Source organism: Oryzias melastigma, linkage group LG3, assembly GCF_002922805.2.
Source record: "Oryzias melastigma strain HK-1 linkage group LG3, ASM292280v2, whole genome shotgun sequence".
In the NCBI taxonomy this organism is placed as follows: domain Eukaryota; kingdom Metazoa; phylum Chordata; class Actinopteri; order Beloniformes; family Adrianichthyidae; genus Oryzias; species Oryzias melastigma.
In genome coordinates this window covers 18385741-18403588 of record NC_050514.1, presented here as the reverse complement: position 1 = coordinate 18403588, position 17848 = coordinate 18385741, and the positions used below count along the sequence as shown (strand labels likewise).

The 17848-nt window shown below is 39.1% G+C and overlaps 1 protein-coding gene across 1 annotated transcript; it reads left to right on the top strand.

The window, feature by feature from the left end:
* The first annotated feature begins 3804 nt into the window (after nucleotides 1–3804).
* Nucleotides 3805–17607, top strand: crispld2 (cysteine-rich secretory protein LCCL domain containing 2). The gene is made up of 15 exons (XM_024296383.2): nucleotides 3805–4263; nucleotides 5407–5745; nucleotides 6647–6765; nucleotides 9172–9304; nucleotides 10177–10292; nucleotides 10629–10729; nucleotides 11024–11200; nucleotides 11287–11347; nucleotides 11465–11531; nucleotides 11624–11754; nucleotides 11943–11986; nucleotides 12086–12158; nucleotides 12335–12410; nucleotides 14540–14670; nucleotides 16136–17607. Exons 2-15 carry the CDS (start codon nucleotides 5476–5478, stop codon nucleotides 16194–16196), a joined length of 1560 nt encoding a protein of 519 aa, XP_024152151.1. The 5' UTR covers nucleotides 3805–4263; nucleotides 5407–5475; the 3' UTR covers nucleotides 16197–17607.
* Nucleotides 17608–17848: the final 241 nt, after the last annotated feature.

The following is a 17848-nucleotide window of genomic DNA, read 5'->3' as shown; positions in this document are numbered from 1 at the left end:
TCCACCTTCAGGAAACCCACAGTTCTCGCACCAATATTCAATAAATTCACACGAACCGTCTCCATAATGGGTCTTCATGTAAGCTACAATAGGAGAGTCCTCCGGAGGATCCTTCATTTTCCCATTTTCATTACCCATGGTTTTCTCTCTTACTGGTCTTCCTGAATAAACTTACAAACTTTTCCCAAAAATATTTTATTTACCTATTTTCTGGTCTCACCTGATGACAAACGTCAAATTCACAACCTTCATTACATGCAGGAAGTATTATTTTATCGGCCTTGCAATATTCAGGTCACAATTGTCCATATTTGATAGATACCCTTTTTTACGTCAGACAAGCAGACTGAAGAAGTGCCTAATAATATTTTGTAATTTTAAATGATATTTTGATAATGGTAATATAATGTTAAACAAATACTTCTCACCAGATTTCCACAGTAAGACTCCGAGTCTCTCTGGCGTCGACCGCGATCAGTGGCTCAGGTCCCCGTCAAGTAGAAATTGATTGAAGACGATGGGATGAATTTGTTGAATTCAGGTGATCAGTTCCTAGGCCCCAGATCCCGATGGACGCTCAGGAGATCCGGGTCACAGCACCAAAATTGTGGTGAAAATTTGTATCCTCTGGTGGAATAAAAAAAAACCTCTTCATTCAGCCTGCTTTTGTCTGAGCTGAAGGATAATTAGAAATACGCATGGCAGAGCATCAGAGAAAACAGTGTCAGGGTGGGAGTCATCTGAGTGAGTCCGGGGCACGAGGTGATTTTCACACGGTTAAAAGGTCTTAGGGGTTTGTCTAACAGGTTGTTTGGTCTGTGGTTTCGTTCCAGTTCAGGCGAATTCGCAAACATCAGCAGCATTCGTAGAGGTTCTTTGTATTTAGTCTAACAGTGTGTTCCGCAAAAGCAAGGCACAATATAACATGGTGTGATGGAAAATTCCATCTCAATAACCCTTATTATTATTTTATTTTCCCTGTGATTCTGCTCTGCAACTACTAAAAAAATAGCTCTGATTAGGTACAGAAAGTTAGGTGTTGGTTGTTGTTATTTTTATGTTCATGGGTGTTTTCTGGGTCGGACTGTCATCATTTCCAACACCACCTAAATGCTTAATTTCTCTAAGTTTGCATTTTTGCCTAAGGGCCATCAACTCAATGAGAACAAAAGCCACAGCTTTAAAAAATATTAATAATAAAAATCCAAAATGTTCCATAACAAAATAAAATATATTTATTTTCAATCATATTTAAAGCACTTTTTGTCCAGATTTCATGTTAATTCTTTCAACTTTCAGGTATATTATTAAAACACACCTCACATCTGATTCTGGTCCGGCCCTTGTATCCAATTTTAGAACCCTTTGTGGTCCACGAATCTAAGTTTGTCCACCCCTGCTCAAGACAAAACCTGTATTATAGCGAGGTTTTGCACCCAGCTGTATGGATGATGCTTTTTGCGGGTGAAACTGCAGAGACAAGATTCACTTTCATCTTGTGCAACTGAACTAACTGTGATTCATGCAAAGCAGCTGCATGGCTGCCCCTACATTTACATCCTCTGCAAAAGGAAAATCTGGCACCATCTAGTGGTGACTCAAGAAAATCAATGCTCATAAAGAAAATTCACTGCATATCTATTGTCTAAATATGAAAAATTAAATGTGTTATTGCACAAAAAAATTCAAAAGTTTGAAATTAAACGGGGTGTTGCTGTGTTGTTGGTGTTCTAGTCTGCCATCACTTTTTTTTAGCTTTTATTCCATGAAAAGAAAAACATCACAAATGTAAACTTTAATTAAACTTATACCTCTGTAAATAACTTAACCCATGTTTGCTTTTTAAATAATTTTGATCATCTGAAAACAAAATAGTAACACTATCTGTGCACCAGTATGTCAACGTCAGCGTCAAAGTTCAATTACTGGGAACAGCAGAGCAAATAAAAGATAACCTGATTTTCAAGGTTAAGGATGAGACTCAGTGATAAAAGCTTCATCTTGCACCTCCACCAGTTATTCAGTGTGAAATGTGTAGTGAGTCTCGGATCAATACAGTGTTGAAAAGCCCTCATCTTTTAAAATGCATGTTTTCTATCTTTCTGAAGGGCTCTGTTGTCTTTCACATATATTTGGATTACATTTTAATAAACTTGACTCCAAAATAAACACATGCATTTGTTATACATTGATTTATTGCTGCTAAAAGTCACACAGTGGCTTTGATGTGTCCTTTTTTATGACAAAAATATTGACACGTCAATTTTTGTTGACAAATTAATATTACATCCTGTCAAGTCAAAGCCAATGACTTCTCTTTAAGTTTGTAAATCCAGGTGAAGGAAATAGTGCCTTACTCGAAACCAGGAGCTGCCCAGCAGATCAGAAGGTGACATGCGGAAGACAGGCTCCACCTTCAGGAGGTTAGTCAGGATGTACTTTGCTGTCCAGACAAGATGGTCACAACCATAAAGATGAGAGTCCCACAGGTTCTGCTCATCATTCTTTCAATCCCCATCCCCTTTTTTTTATTGATAATCCAAAGTAGCCACCTACATTAAAATTTACACTTAGATGATGTAAATCAAATTGACAGATCTTCTGTTCTGGAGTCTAAAGTCTGCTAAATCTTCATGCTAACATGCAACCTAGAAACTTCTAGGAGACACTGGATTATTTATTTGCGAAAGGATGTTAAACAGCACCAAAACAAAAAATACAGACCAAAAACAAATCTCGTAAAACAGAAGTTATCTAGGATACTGTAACACTATTTTTTAACAGCAATTGCACAGTAAGAGAGAACTAGCCCACAGACAGAATGAATGTTGCTTCTTTCAGTTAACAGACATTAACATACCAGAGAATGCAACAATCTGTGATTTTTTGATAATGTGTAAAGTAAAGGTCCTTTCTGTAAAATTCCAACAAGAAAAGATGGAGAATTCAAACTAAAAGAAAAAATGAAATTCTTTAGAAACTGTAAAAATATTGACTGTCAGAACACTGAAAGAAATGCGAAAAGACAAAGACTGGAATTGAGGAGAAATGTTTTTTAAAGTGTTTTATCTAAAAATGTACTAAATTAACAGTTAATCTTAGTCATGGATATTCTGCACTAATAAAAACAAACTTTAAGTAAAACTCTACTTCCTCTGTCCCACATGCAAACATCTCACGGTGTTCTGTATTACTCAAAGAAGAAAAGCCAAGAGGATTTCATAGATTTTCATGGTTTTTCCAAAAAGATTTCTGAAAAAATATATGATGAAACGCAAGAGTGCTCTCTTTGTTTGAAAGTCAAGTTGCATCAACTAGTGCTCATAAAAAACATTCAAGAAAAGTCAACAATTCACTCTTTAAATATTAGAAATACCATTAAGAAACCAAAAGAAAGTTTTATTCTGAAAGGACTCGGCCTCCTCTGTGTTCTGCATAACTGTTTTTAAATGGGTGAGGTGCCCGTTCCTGTTAGTGCTTACTACATGCAAATACCTTGTGATTCTTGAGATAAAACAGCTATTCATCTGAATGTTATCTGAAAGAAAGCGGGGTTAAGGAGAAATAGAGTAGAGAACTAACTATATAATATTCCGTCAACATGAAGTCATTTAACAATGCTGTAGAAAAGGAGGCTGAATTGATAATTTAGCATTATGTATACCCTAAATCACATTTGTTTATAGTAAATTTTGACATAAAAAAATAAAAAATGGAGCAAATTTGAGACAAATTGTCTCACTTTTATTTGCTAAACTTATTCAGTGCCTAATAGTTTCTGCAGTTTAACAGGAACTGCTGTGTTTGACTAGAATGATTGTTTATCTATCCTTTTTGGGTAAAATCTTTTTGTTTTAATCTTCAGTTTTTATTGCTCCAGCGACTTAATTCTCATTCCTAAAAAGCACAGCTCTCAACTTTTTTTCCATTCAGAGTGTTGTTTCCACTAATTACATTAGTGGTTGTGCCCTCTGCATGAGTTTGCGCTGTCTGTGCCAAGAACTGTGAGTGGGGGAGTGCAGGCAGTCATTTTTTCCTGTGCTCCTCAGGGGTCTCCTTCTCTAGCTATATAAGGCTCTCCGATCTGCACAGGAGTTGCACAGTCCCTGTGAGCCTGCAGAACACCGCCAGAATTCAACAGCAGCAGCAGCAGCCCAGTGCTTCCAAAAGGAAATTTAAAAAAAACAGTCTCTTCAGAAAAAAAACAAAAAGAAAACCTACTCTGAAATCCTCACACAGCTGGACACTGACGGGAAAACAGAGGTGAGGAAAAGAGGAGATCTTACACTCATTTGGTTGCAAGATGTAGCTTTATGGTAGTTTGCTGCATTTTTGCAGATATTTTTTTCTTTGTATTTTATTGGTAAGTGTTAATTAATAAGACACAATTGAGGTGATTAAAAGGTAATGCTTCAAAATTTAGTTGTTTCAGATTGTATTCTTAAAGGTTAAGCGGACGCTGATAGCTTCAGTATGACTTTTAAACTTTATCATACAAGAAATTGTCAAATGTGCATTTATTCAAAAATCTTCACTGCACTAGAACGGCTGTTTGTTTTCAAGCTTGAAGTAGAGCAGAAGCAGGTCCTCCTCAGGGTCAGACAGATCGTCAGAAGTGATGTGGACAACACATGTCCAAGTGCTCTGCGCTGTCTGTCACTTTGGTATAAAATTCTTGATAGTCATGAGAAGGGCCCAGACAGGGAAGCTGGTGGAGGTTCAGTGGCAGGAGGGTGTGGTGCCAGGCTGCCCGCTGGCTCACAGTGCCCAGAGTTGGCACGACATGTTGACAGAGAACTGGTGCCAGACCTCAAGCTGCCTCCCCAGCCAGAAGGGAAAGCATGAAGGGATTCAAGGGTAAGAACAACCCCGCTCAAGAGAGAATTTAGCCTTGTTTTTTTAATCTCTGCTGATCACACGCTGACTGACTGCTTGTCGCTCTTCATATAACTTTTTCAAACTGATGTTTGGCTGAGTTTTGATCTCGGTAAGCTGTCCACCTGCTTGCAGCCTTGCAGGAGGAAGTCAAACAGATTAGAGTTGCTCCCTGTGAATGGAATCAAATGTTTTGCTCAAAGATGGTTCGCTCAAGTCGCAGATTCTCATCTGAACTCAGGTCCTTGCTTTGAATATCTGACTTCAACACCCAGATCAGCTTGAAGGTAATCACAAATTATAACCTGTGCAGCCTGACTGATGTGGAGCTTTCAGTAGAGGCTTTCCTGGTAAATTTGTTTCATAAGGTGAGCACAAAAGACGCCATTGTTCACATCCGATGTTAGGGATTAAAATGACTCTGACATGTGGATTAACTCAGATTATAAAACATCCTAGTCAGCAAACAAAATTTTCATTTAAAAAGTATGCTTATTTAACTTTGCTCTCACTATCACCTTTTCTCCATAGGTTGTGTTTGGGATCATAAGGAGCTTTGACACAGAAAAAGAGCCATCATCTGTAGTTCTGAGTGTCACGATGACCTTCTTTGCTGCTCCCGGGCTGCTCCTCCTCACCCTCCTGCTGCTCTGTGTCACAAACTCCTCTTCGCTCCTCATGCCTGATTCCAAAGAGCTAAGGGAGCTGCTGAGTCGCTATGAGCAGGACACAAGCCAGAAAGGCGCCAGTGGTGCAGCAGCCAATAGGAGCCGGCGAGCCATTCTCTGGTCTGACCGTGAAGAGATCCTGCAGCTCCACAACAAGCTGAGGGGCAACGTTTACCCTTCTGCAGCAGACATGGAGCACATGGTGAGGCCAGGATTTTTGGTAATCTAACAACAACTGCTGGCTTCACATCAGAAAGGTCCAATTTTGTCAAAACAAGGCTAGTAATGAGGCTTTAAAGTTTTACGATGCTCAGAACAGAGGGAATGCTGCAATAAAAACATAGGTGTTCCTCCTGGAAACGAACGATCATCACCTCACTGCTTGCCTGCTGGGCCACATTTTTACAGCCAGAATATTAATGCTGAGTCAAACCTGCAAGTGACCTAGTTTAGCACAGTAAATGAGAAAAAAAGATTCCCTGGAATAATTGTCAATGGTGCAGCAGGATTCTTTTTGATACAAACAGAAGGTTACTGGAAACCATGGAGAGACTGCAGGTTTCTGGATTGTGGTTGAAACGTGTAGGAAAATGTCTGTAGATTTAGTGAGTGCTCTCAGACGCTATGAAACAAGCAGAGTGTGTGTTTGCATCAGTAAATGACTGGGGTTATTGTGGTGTCTGTGTGTATACATCTTAGCGACCAGAGAAAGACTGGAAATTTACCGAGGGGTTGTAGATTGAGGGGCCAGGCTGTGTGCAGACCTCACTGTGTTTGCAGTGGATCTCTCCCCAGAGGGAGTCAGGTGTCGTCTCGGCTTTCCTCGCTGCTCTCCATCCTTGTAAGGAACCCTGCTCAGGAAACCTGGATCACTCAGCTGTTATTGTTGGGATTTTTCATCCTTCAGGTGCCAGGAAACTCAAATGACAGTATTAAAGGTTAAAGCTTCAACTTATTAACATGGAGAGGAAGTGAAGGCCTTGAAGCATGAGGTCAGTTTACATAGTGAGAATTTGATCCAGATAATTCTGAGGGAACTTTACTGTAGGGATCTGTCTAAATCCTTCTTCCTGGTCATTAGAACTTTTCTGTTTTCATTGCAGGTTTGGGATGATGAGTTGGAGCGCTCGGCCACTCAGTGGGCAGAGGAGTGCCAGTGGGACCATGGACCTCGGGATCTGCTCAAGTCTATTGGACAAAACCTGGCAGTTCACTGGGGCAGGTAAGGAATCTATTCTATTGATATTTAATTATAGAAAAGCTCAGAGGAATATGAGATCATTGTGAGCATGAAAAATATTTCCTCTTTCCTAAATAAAGATCGTTCCTAATAAAAAGTTCATTTTGTGGTTTAAATGGTCTCTTTTAGATGTAAACAAATTCAAAAAATGTTTCCTTTTTCTCCTCCTCAAAGCTTTGTCCATCAGTTCCATTTTCCAAACCTGCTTAATCCCCTCCAGGGTCATGGAGATGCTGGAGCCTATCCCAACCACTGTTGGGTGAAGGCGGGGTACATCCTGAACAGTTTGCCAGACTTTTACTGGGTAGTTATTAAAACATTCAAGTTCAAGTCTTTCAGCAATAAAAAGTGTTTAACTGCATGTCTGCCAATAAATAAGCAAACAAATAAAACAAATTAAAAACTCTTTAATGGACAAAACTGACAGAAATTCTTAATGATCCAACACTCAATGAAATCCAAAAGCTGTTGTGATTACATTACCAGCCTCTAAGCAAGTATTTGGGGGGAAGTTGGACTTCCCCTTGTTTGGACAGATCTCAAGGTCCTAATGCTGGAAAGTCTTCTCTGACATTTTTATGGTCTTGGTTTCTCTCCACATAGTCTTCTTCCAGCTTTGCCACTTGATAAATATATTAAGTATTTGTTTTGTGTTAGTTTTAAAGAAAGATCAGGTGTTAAAAAAAGTATGTCTTTTTTAGGAGCCCCTGAATCTAGCTCATTACTTAGCCATAACAACCACCTTATAAGATTCATTTTTAACATATCATATTACAAAAATGGAAACCAGTGCAGATCACTGATTGGTCAATGATCACCACTGTGCAGCATCATTGAAGTCCTGCACACTTGTTTCTTCTTTAGAAAAGAGGAGTCATTTGGGAATCTCCTCACACAGTTTAAGAATCCATGCACAGAGGCTGAAAAACAAGAACCTTAATAACAGGGATTCCCCACATGCAGCAGCTGAGTGCAATTCCAGGTGTGAAAGTAAGAGATGGAGCAGGTGGTTTTTTAAACTCTCACTCTGTAAACAGAGCAGGCTCCTCTGTGCTCAGAACACACAGGCCTCGCTTCCACTGGGCAGTCCGGTACGGTCCAGTACAGTATTTTGAGTGTCTTCATCAACTTTCAATCTAAATACACCCAAGCGGACCCTGGTCCGGGACTAGGAACCGCTCTCTGACCCATCTTTCTAAGTGATCTTGGTTCGTTTCCAATTAATGTGAGCTCCGGTTCGCACTGAGTTTCGATCTTTGGTTCGAAGCAGACATCTACATTTTTACGACACTTTGAATACAGACCAAATGCAAAGATCAGGACTTGATCCGGACTAAATTAAGAAGAGTCCGTCTGGACCAATGGTTCCAGTCTGAATACACTGAGATGTCACTCTTCACATAAGAGGGCTGCACAGTGGTGGAGTGGTTATTCCTGCTGGGAGCCTTCTGTGTGTATCTTGCATGTTCACGCTGCTCCATGTGAGGACTTTCTCACCCCCACAGCTAAAGACATGCTTCATGGCACCCTAAACTGTGCCTTAGAGGTGAGTGCGTGTGGACATACTGGTGACCTGTTACCGATGTATCCCGCCTTCAGCCTTTCTTAGCTTCCATGGACCCCTGTGACTCTGTACAAGACAGAGTGGAAATAGAAGATGGATGGACTTTAAAGGGGTTCCCAGAACTTTTGCCAGTCAAGAATTCGACAAACTTGCTCTTCTACAACTGAAAAAAATAATGATTCATGAAAACTGAATCGTCATAAGTTATGACCTATTAAAAGCCGGGGTGCCCTCTGGACGTTAGAATGTATGCTCCATTAATTGGCTAACATCCATATGAACCTCTATGTGAAGATCTTAATCTTCTCCAGAGAGCATAGAACCTACAGGAAGGCGTCTTCGAGTGGACAGCTGGTTTCTGTGTCCAGGAGCACATGGGCAGAGCAGCAGGTGCTTTTCCTGGAATCCACCCTCCTTCCCTACTCCCTTCCTTTCTTCCTGTGCCAGTAAATCCTGATGCTGAAGCATTTTCTTTCCTTACTCCCCTTCTCTTATCCTCTAATAAGCTCTCTACTTTTCAGCACCATAAAAAGAGATGTTTATAATGAGGCGCTTGAATGGATTTATCCGAGGATGAAATCGTGTTTATGTTTGCTCTGATTCCGTTTCCTTTTTCAAACTTGGTTTGATTTCCTCTGTTATGAGGGGAACGTTCTGTGGTCCTTTGTTTCGGGTCAAGTTCACCTGAAGACGGAGAAGAAGAGTGTGAAGGGAGATTCAGAAAGCGTTTGCACAGACTGGCACTTGACAGCTCTTTCAGATTCCCCTCTTGTATCTATTCATTCATTACTTCCATTCATACTTATGTGTGCATTTATTCACAGATACCGTTCACCTGCCTTCCATGTTCAGGCCTGGTATGATGAAGTCAAAGATTACACCTATCCATACCCTAGTGAGTGCAACCCCTGGTGTCCAGAGCGCTGCTCCGGGCCCATGTGCACGCATTATACTCAGGTAAGGCACTATTGAACTACGGTGTAGATGTTTGTGTCGAAATTGTCAATCACTTGTTTGTAAGATTTTACTTAAAAGAAAAAGAAAGAAGATTTGCAGATACGAAAATTTTCTGGGAAATGTAAAAAAAATCCCGAGAGCAAGCAGAATTTGTTGAGTTGGCCTCCTTTTCCTTCAAGGCTGTTCTCTGGAGCTGCTGGGTGGAGTTAACAGAAACATCCACTCTTTCCCTTTTGCCTTCTCCTGAAACCTGATCGCTTCCATCTGGCCGTCAATTCCAAACAAACGAGACATCCTGCACTGGTTGACCTGGTTTCCTTTGAAGATGTTACTGGGAATCAGCTGTGCCACAACTGAGCCTCAACACCTTTTCCTCTGTCTTATATTTGTTGATGTGTCTGCAGTCCAGCCAGTCACACTCCATCGCTACGTCTGACCGCGTTTTACTGAAATGCCTACATGTGTTAGCATGTGCTGACTCACTACTTCCAGTGTCCAAGTGTGCTAGGAAAAGATGAACGCTCCTCAGAGAGGAGAATGTGTGATTGTAAAGAGAGAGAAGAAAATAGCACATTTAAATGACACAAACTATATTTGTCAAGCAGCTTTTATTTTATTTTCTAAAAACTTAAACTGTCAGCTAATAATTGAGATACATTAATTGGTTAATGCAAGTGTAAAAAAATGTTTCAGAAAAAAAAACTCCTCATTGCTGGAAATCCCAAAAGTCACATATGTCAAAGTTTAGAAACTTCCCTTGAAAAACTAGACAAAAAATAAAAAGAACCAAAGCAATGAGGTTTGGTTTAGACTTTTCCAGATGTTGTTTCCTTCAAAAGTGCTAATGCAGTGGCTTGTTTTCTTCATTACAGCTCGTCTGGGCCACCACTAACCGAGTGGGCTGTGCTGTGCATGTGTGTCCAAGGATGAACGTGTGGGGAGAAATATGGGAGAACGCTGTTTACCTTGTGTGCAATTATTCCCCAAAGTAAGATCGATATATTTTCAGTGATTTGCAGACATGCTTCCTCCTTTCAGAGCTGTCAGATCCTAAAAGTGTTTATAATATACTAGATGTGTGGCACTTGCTGTGTTTTGGAAGTTTGGGGCTCTTTTGACATCAGAATTTTTTCAAACATAAACAACAGAAAATGTAGAAGTGGAAGAGTTCTTTGAGTAGTCTGCTGGAGTGAAAAATAGCATTTGGAGCTTTGACAAAAGCCAACGAGTGCTGAAGTTATATTTAAAAAAAGAGTACATGAATGGTTGACCTGTGATTAATTTCTCCCTTCATAATGCCATTCATTGTTCACCACGTCTACAGAGGAAACTGGATTGGGGAGGCCCCATACCGGCATGGACGCCCCTGTTCCCAGTGCCCCCCCAGCTTTGGAGGAGGATGTCGGAATAATTTGTGCTACAAAGGTCAGCCCCAGAGGTTTCCATTCACATATCCTAAAGAGGCTTTTTAAAATACTTTTTCCATGTATTCTGTAGTTTGAACTCCAAAAAATCTATAATTTAGTGTTTTAAATACATTTCAAATTATATGCATACTGCTCACATTTCATGTCAATCTACTGATCAGTTAGTGCAGGCTTTAAAAGGAATTGGCAGAGCTGGACTTTTTTTTTTTACATTAATTTGTCATCTTTTAAACTCTGAAAATAGACATTTTGATACAAAATACCCTAAACTGAACACTGCTTTTATTTCCAGACTCCCATCACTCTGAAACTGCCGACATGAACGAGGTGGAAAAGCCTCAAGTTCTGCTCCCTCCTCGCACCACCCCGAGACCAAAGGCTCCCAGGAAGTCTGGGTCCAAACGCCCCACTACAAAGCCTCACACAGCCAGAACTCCAGCTCCAAATTCCTCCAGCAGAACTTTTCTTGGTAGAGACAGAGTTATTCTAAAGCATGAATAGAAAAAAAATACATACATGTTCCCCTTTGGTTAAATTGTGAACTTAATGTTGCAGCTCACAACATCAAGTGTGAGACTAAACTGCGTGATAAGTGCAGAGGATCAACTTGCAACAGGTCAGTTTATTAAAACAAATTCAAGCAAAAAATATTACGAATGTATTATGAAGTGCATGGAAAATGATTCATTCAAATCTGCAGCAGAGTTTTGTTCTAATGTCAAACCTTTTGCAGACACAAGTGTCCTGCTAACTGTCTGCACGCTAAAGGAAAAGTTTGGGGAACTGTCTCTTATGATGCTGTGAGTCTCTTTCGATAAAGCAAGCATGATTGATCATGTAACACTCGAATGCATAGCATATTAGAATTTACACTTTTTTTATATCAATACAGCAATCAAGTATTTGCCGTGCTGCTATTCATGCTGGCGTCATTGACAACAATGGAGGACTGGTCGACATCACCAGGACAGAAAAGTCTCCGTTCTTTGTCAGATCCACAAAAAACGGCATTGAATCGCTCAGGTAGATATCGATTTTTCTTTTTGGTGAAATGTCACTCAAATGAAACAAAAAAGTCTAATAGAATTTAAAATAAGTATGAAAATGTTCAAATAAGAATTTATGTAACTGAATTCAGATAATTTCTGAATTTTTGCTACTACAACAAAGACAAACATTTTGATTTCAATCTTTACACTTTGCCTTTACAGTAAATACAAACCTGCCAATTCCTTTATTGTGAGCAAAGTTGAAGGTAAGCACATTTATTCCTCAGAAGAGTAATTTGTTTTTGTTCTGGATTCCATTTTAGTTCCAGTTTTTGAAGTTCTTTGTGCTTCTCTCTGTGTGATAGTATACACAGCTGACTGCTACACCACTGTGGCTGAAATCTGCCCTTTCAAAAGACCGTCCTCACACTGTCCAAGGTGCCTTTACACATCCAGAAAATTACTCATCTGTAGATTTAAGAAAACCTTTAGAGGAATCATTCATGCATTTGTCATTATTGGGTTGTGTTTACTCAAAAATGTTTAATTAGTCGAGTTTACGTTTTTAAACTCATGTTAGATGAACAGCTTTCATGATTTTTCTCATTTTCCAGAGTTTTCTGTCCAGCAAACTGCAAGACTCAGCCTTCTTACTGGTCTCCTGTTATTGGAAGCAACATTTATGCAGATGTGAGTATTAATTATCGTATAAGCCACTTAGAAGACTGCTCCATCTTACACTTTAGGAAGAGTAAAACAATAAACCTTAAATTCACATGGGAATTCACTTTATGAAACCATGTAGAATATTTTGTTTAAATGTTGTGAATTTTTGAATTTTCAATCGCACATTTTAGAATACCAGTATCTTAAAATGATCTAGAGAACATTTAAAAGATTAATTGCAATTAGAAGGGAAAAAGTTAAATGATAGTAAAATAAAATGTAAGAACTACAATTTAAATAAATAAATAAAAGTAATCCATTGTGTGGTCAAATTATATTTCAAACAATTGGGAGAATTTATGAAACAATTCACCATAGAGAAACCAACAAGCTAAATTAACTATACTTCGGAAAAAATACTCAATTCTCTAATATTACGGGTGTATTCAGACTGAACACATTTCCTTTGATAATCCAGAACTAATTTTCAGTCTGAATACACCCAAGCTGACCCTGGTCCCGGACCAGGAACTGCTCTCGGATCCATCTTTCAAGGTGGTCTCAAATTGCTTCCAATAAGACTGAACTTCGGTTCACTCTCAGTTTCCTCAGTCTTTAATAGGCTCCATGCTCGGAGTGGAACAACTGAACTGAAAACGGCCACTGTAGCCGGTCATTATGGGATGTAAACGGAGCAAAGATGAGACACATCAACTCACTGAAATGTGGCTGCAGGCTCATAAAACAACATTTAACATGATGCACAGTCTCTCCCTGTTTTCCCCACAATCTACATGTCATAAACATTTAGCATACCTTGATAGCCGACATCTTGCAGCATGCCTCCGGCGTGCAAAAGTAGCAGTAAAAAAGTAAAAGTGTTTTACCTGACGTTGAACCAGACATCTAAAGTTTGACGGTGAAAGGACTTCCATTACTCTCTTGTTCCTTTGCCCCGCTCTTATAATTACTGCCCAATAATGGAAGAGATTTTAAGTCACAAGGTTTTGTTTGCAAGCTTTGGTTCTAAACAGAAATCTCCGGTAGATAAGAGTCTGAATACAGACCAAACACAAGGTTCAGGTCTTGATCAATTGAAGTGGATTCGGTCTGGACCAACAAACTTAAATGTAAATGATACAGATGTTTTGGATAAACATGAGTATGATTAATCTTAATCAGTAACATGTAAAAATGGAACATCTTTTTGCTGTTAAGGGCCAGAAAGTTTATTATTGTTCTTTGCTTTGAGACTGATGATGAATTTGTTTGGTTGCTAATGAAAAGCATGCTGGGAACTGCAGGAAAATATTTGTGTAAGACTTTCCTGTGGAGGATGTTGATGAACACTGACAGACATGGGCATGAAGCTGGAGTTTGAATGTTAACAGACATTACTGTGGGTATTTTACACCTCATTATCACAGCTAGACTGACTGCACAGGAGATCTGGATCTTCCTCATCCCTCAAATACTCTGTACAGTCAAAGATCTCAAGATGAAGACTTAGGAATCTAACCTTAACCACAGAACTACTGGCAACCACCCAAAGACAAAGATGTGTTTCCCATATGTAAGCAAGGATGATGCTAAACTGAGTAATATTCCAGACTTAGTGTATATCAGAGGAGGGAGACATAAGGAGGAGGACTGGTTAAGATCATCATTTGAATTCTCATAAATCTGGATTAGTAGCATTGCGTAACACGACCGTAGCATAACAAGACCAAATTTATGTGAGTGTTTCAGAGTACAGCATTCCTCCGTGCTCGTGTTGGGTTTAGCAAAAGGAAAACAAGCCTTTGCTGACATCTAGACAGGCACAGATCACAGCGCCACTCCGGCCCAAGGGATGTCTGGGAGTTTGGGGCTCCAGAACTGGTTATTTCAGGGGCTAAATGCTGCTTAAAGCAGAGACATCTGGTTACCGTCTTTGCTGGGGTGCATGCACAGTGTCCTCTGTGTTTTGACTGAGTGATGCAGCTCAGCTGTTCTGGAGTCAGATCTGTTACTCAGACCTAACTCCCCATGGGAATGTCCGTGTGGTAAGACCTGAATCAGCCTTGATGTGATGTGTTCTGTGTTTAATAATGGGAAAACTACAACAATATTCACGTGAAAATGAACTTTTTAAACCTTTCCTGCCCTAACAGAACTCCAGTATTTGTAAAGCAGCCATCCATGCAGGGGTGATCAAAGCGTCTGGTGGTTTGGTGGATGTTCTGCCTCTAGAAAGGAGAAAGAGCTACAGCGGGGTTCTGAGGAACGCCATCCAGTCTGAAAGGTACGGCTTTGTGGAGAATTTTTAGATACATTTCTTTGTGGTTTTGCCAAAAACGAATCTAAAAACTGTCAGTCATCAAACGATAACACTGCTGTGTCCAAACAAATAATGAGCTTTTGCAAACATTTCAAATGATTTAGTCTCAGATAGGTCTGATGATGCTATATTATAGATATATTTAAATAAGTACTGCCCTAAGGAGTTAGGGAGGGTTTTTTATCAGTATTCAGTCAGTGACCTTTTTCCTTTTGACTGTAGCCCTTCGTATTCACACTCACTGTGGTCTCATTTCTCCCATAAATAAAGGTGTAGGAGTAAAGAAAAGTGCTTCAAGAAATAACGTTTACAAACTACACTAAAAAATGAAGTGGTTTGAGACATTTGACTAGATTTTCTACTAGAACTGCCATTGATTAACTTTCCATTCATTTATTGTTGAATATAGATGGACTGTGTGTGAAATTTAATACAAATCTAGTCTGTATTAAAGGTACAATAGGCCATGTTTCTTTGCACCATTTACTTTAAAAAAGTTTGACATCATTGAATTTTTATTGAAGAAAAGGTAATTTGTCATGCTCTGGGGTTGAACAAAACAGCTCATTAAAGAAAGAAAACCTCAGTTCTACTCTTTGTACCCACACTCTTTTTTTGGCTGTTGAAATATGAGCGTTGAACTGAGCAAAAGCAAGGTATTATAAAATTCGAAACTCTAAAATCTCTAAAGTAAAGACACATATCCCCTCCCTTCGATCTTAATTTATGTTAATGGTGATCCTGAATGTGGCAGCTCTCCCGCATGCACACCATGTTTTACAAATCCCTCTTGTGTGTGAAGGCAGCTCCATTTTGGCCAGAGAAGCCTCAGCGGCCATTCTGCTGGAATATGAGGCCGAGAGACTAATGGTGTGGTTTGGTTTGTGAATAGGCCACACATGGAACCTTTGCTTACTTTATTCAGGCATTTCAATTGAGTGTGCAAAGTGCTGAATGGTTTCAAGGTTGGTTCTTTGAAACCTAATGCAGAGCTGCAAACACTTCACTGAGGGCATTGGGACAGGAGGTCAGTAAATGCCTGAGCGAAAGTCCGCACCGTGAGCCAGTTTTATGGCACGTTTGGTCTGCCTTCTGACGGGGCGGGAGAGGTAATCACAGCCTATCCAGTTACTACGAACCAAAAATGCTGTCAGAGCTTTTCTACACTGACTATAATCTGTGATCAGACACCATTCTGATTATTGATCATGGCTTAGATTCAAGGTTTCTCCACTAATGAGCTGATTACAGTCGTCCAGTTAAACACGTGGTGACTGAAATGAACTGAGTGAACCACAGTTCTCCAACAAGTCAGTTTTCAGTTTAAATTTTTTTTCTTTTTTTCATTAATTCTCTTCATTTATAGTACATGTAGTCATTGGTGGTAAATGTCTGTTTTTTTGTTGTTTTTTTTTATTAAAAATTCCAGCAAAAGCAACACAGAAGGAGACTCGTTCCGACTCTTTGCTGTGAGGGTGGGATTCCTCTGAAACCTGCGGGCAGGAAGCGGTCGGATGCCGTGACTTTCATACTTCTGTGGCTTCAGAGAACGCCAGAAGGATCGCTCAGACTCTTTGCTCGCTAGTTTGACACTTTGGTCCAACAACAGTTCTGCATTTTTTTTCCCCCTTCATTGTCGCTCATCTTTCTGCAGATTTTAATGATATAAAAGTTTATAAAAAACATATCTATACAATATAAGGAATTGAACAGCTGGTGCTGTAAATGAGATAGGATCCATCTGTTTACACTGATATTCTTCTGTTATTATGTGGTTTACATACATGCGAATGTATACTTATTACACTGTATTTAATCACAATGTACAGAACATTTATATTTGAAAAGGAGTTATAAGATATTAACATGTTTGTTTTGTTCACAGTTGTCCCAAACTTTCTTTTTTCTTCTCACCTGGTTCAAATTTACCCTCTCGATTTTTTATAAACTGTGAAGCCACTTTTAATGGCTGATAAACATTTTTCTCATGAGAAAAGAGGTTTCCTGGGTGGTTAGTCAGAAGTGTTCATTGAGGGTTTGGAGGCAGCATGAGGAGAAAAAGCATTTCTCTGAGGTGAATAGCAGAGTTAAGTAAGTGTTGATGGTGATGAGGTCTTAAAAAAATAGCAGCTTTCCAGCAGCTGCTCTCAAGGTTAAAGAACTAAAATCCATTTCTTAAAATGTATTTTCCTTTCTTTGGTTTTCCCCTTTGACTTGTTTTCCTTTGCTCTTTGTCTATAGAAGAAAAAACAACAACATTGCCGCACCTCCTGTCTTAGACTGTTGAATGTGTTGCCTTTTTTTTCCCCAAAAAAGTTTTTTTTATATTTGAGCTTAAATATCTCTTAAATGAGTGTTGTTAAACTCATGCACTTTGGAACTAATATGAGCATTTCTCTGCACAGCTTTAGACACAATATCCTCTGTTGTCTGGATTTGTAAGCAATCTATCACTGTTGTGTCAAATAAACTAGACTTTTTGGCGAGTTTGATAAGAGATAAAATTATTTTTGTTTTCTGAGATGATCTTTACAGGTCAGAATACAAGGATATTTTGAGTTTTGTTTCATTTTCTAAACTAAAAGGACATTTAAAAAACTCAAAGAAATTCTATCACACTTCAATAATTCTTTTTTCTACCTCAGTTTTGTCCCTAAGTTTAGCATAAAGGTCCTTTTCTGTTGTTTGTTCTGTTTTTATTGGAAAAGCTAAAATAAATGTTCATTTTGATAATGTACATACATTTTTGTTGTTTTTAAATGATCCCTAAGTAATAATGATGTGAACATGTGAATTTGCTTCATTTGTCTTTGTTGTTTGTTTTATTTCTTTTTTTAAAGTCAGATATAGGACGTGTATATACTTGTTTGCACTACTTGGAAATAAAGTATTTAATGTACATTTTTGTGTTGTGCTTTTTTTTATTGGTGATGTAACAGTAAGAACTGCCTTTAGGTCCAAACTTTCCCCTTAAGGCAGATGTTCAGCCTCAGTTAAGCTCTGGTTAGACAGGCGGCTGGAAATGTTGCTGATAAATGGCTTTAACTGGAATATGTGCTGACTCTTTTCACTCCCTTTGTCAATGGAGATAAAGAATGGCGCTTATCATTCAAACGGCTGAAGCTAAAACTGTTGGGTTTTG

What these genes read in the sequence shown, in the direction of transcription:
- crispld2 (XM_024296383.2), top strand. Translation starts at nt 5,476, where the DNA reads ATGACCTTCTTTGCTGCTCCCGGGCTGCTCCTCCTCACCCTCCTGCTG. An exon ending in AGAGGATCAACTTGCAACAG is followed by an intron (nt 11,348 to 11,464) that starts GTCAGTTTATTA and finishes AACCTTTTGCAG; the next exon opens with ACACAAGTGTCCTGCTAACT. An exon ending in AACGCCATCCAGTCTGAAAG is followed by an intron (nt 14,671 to 16,135) that starts GTACGGCTTTGT and finishes TAAAAATTCCAG; the next exon opens with CAAAAGCAACACAGAAGGAG.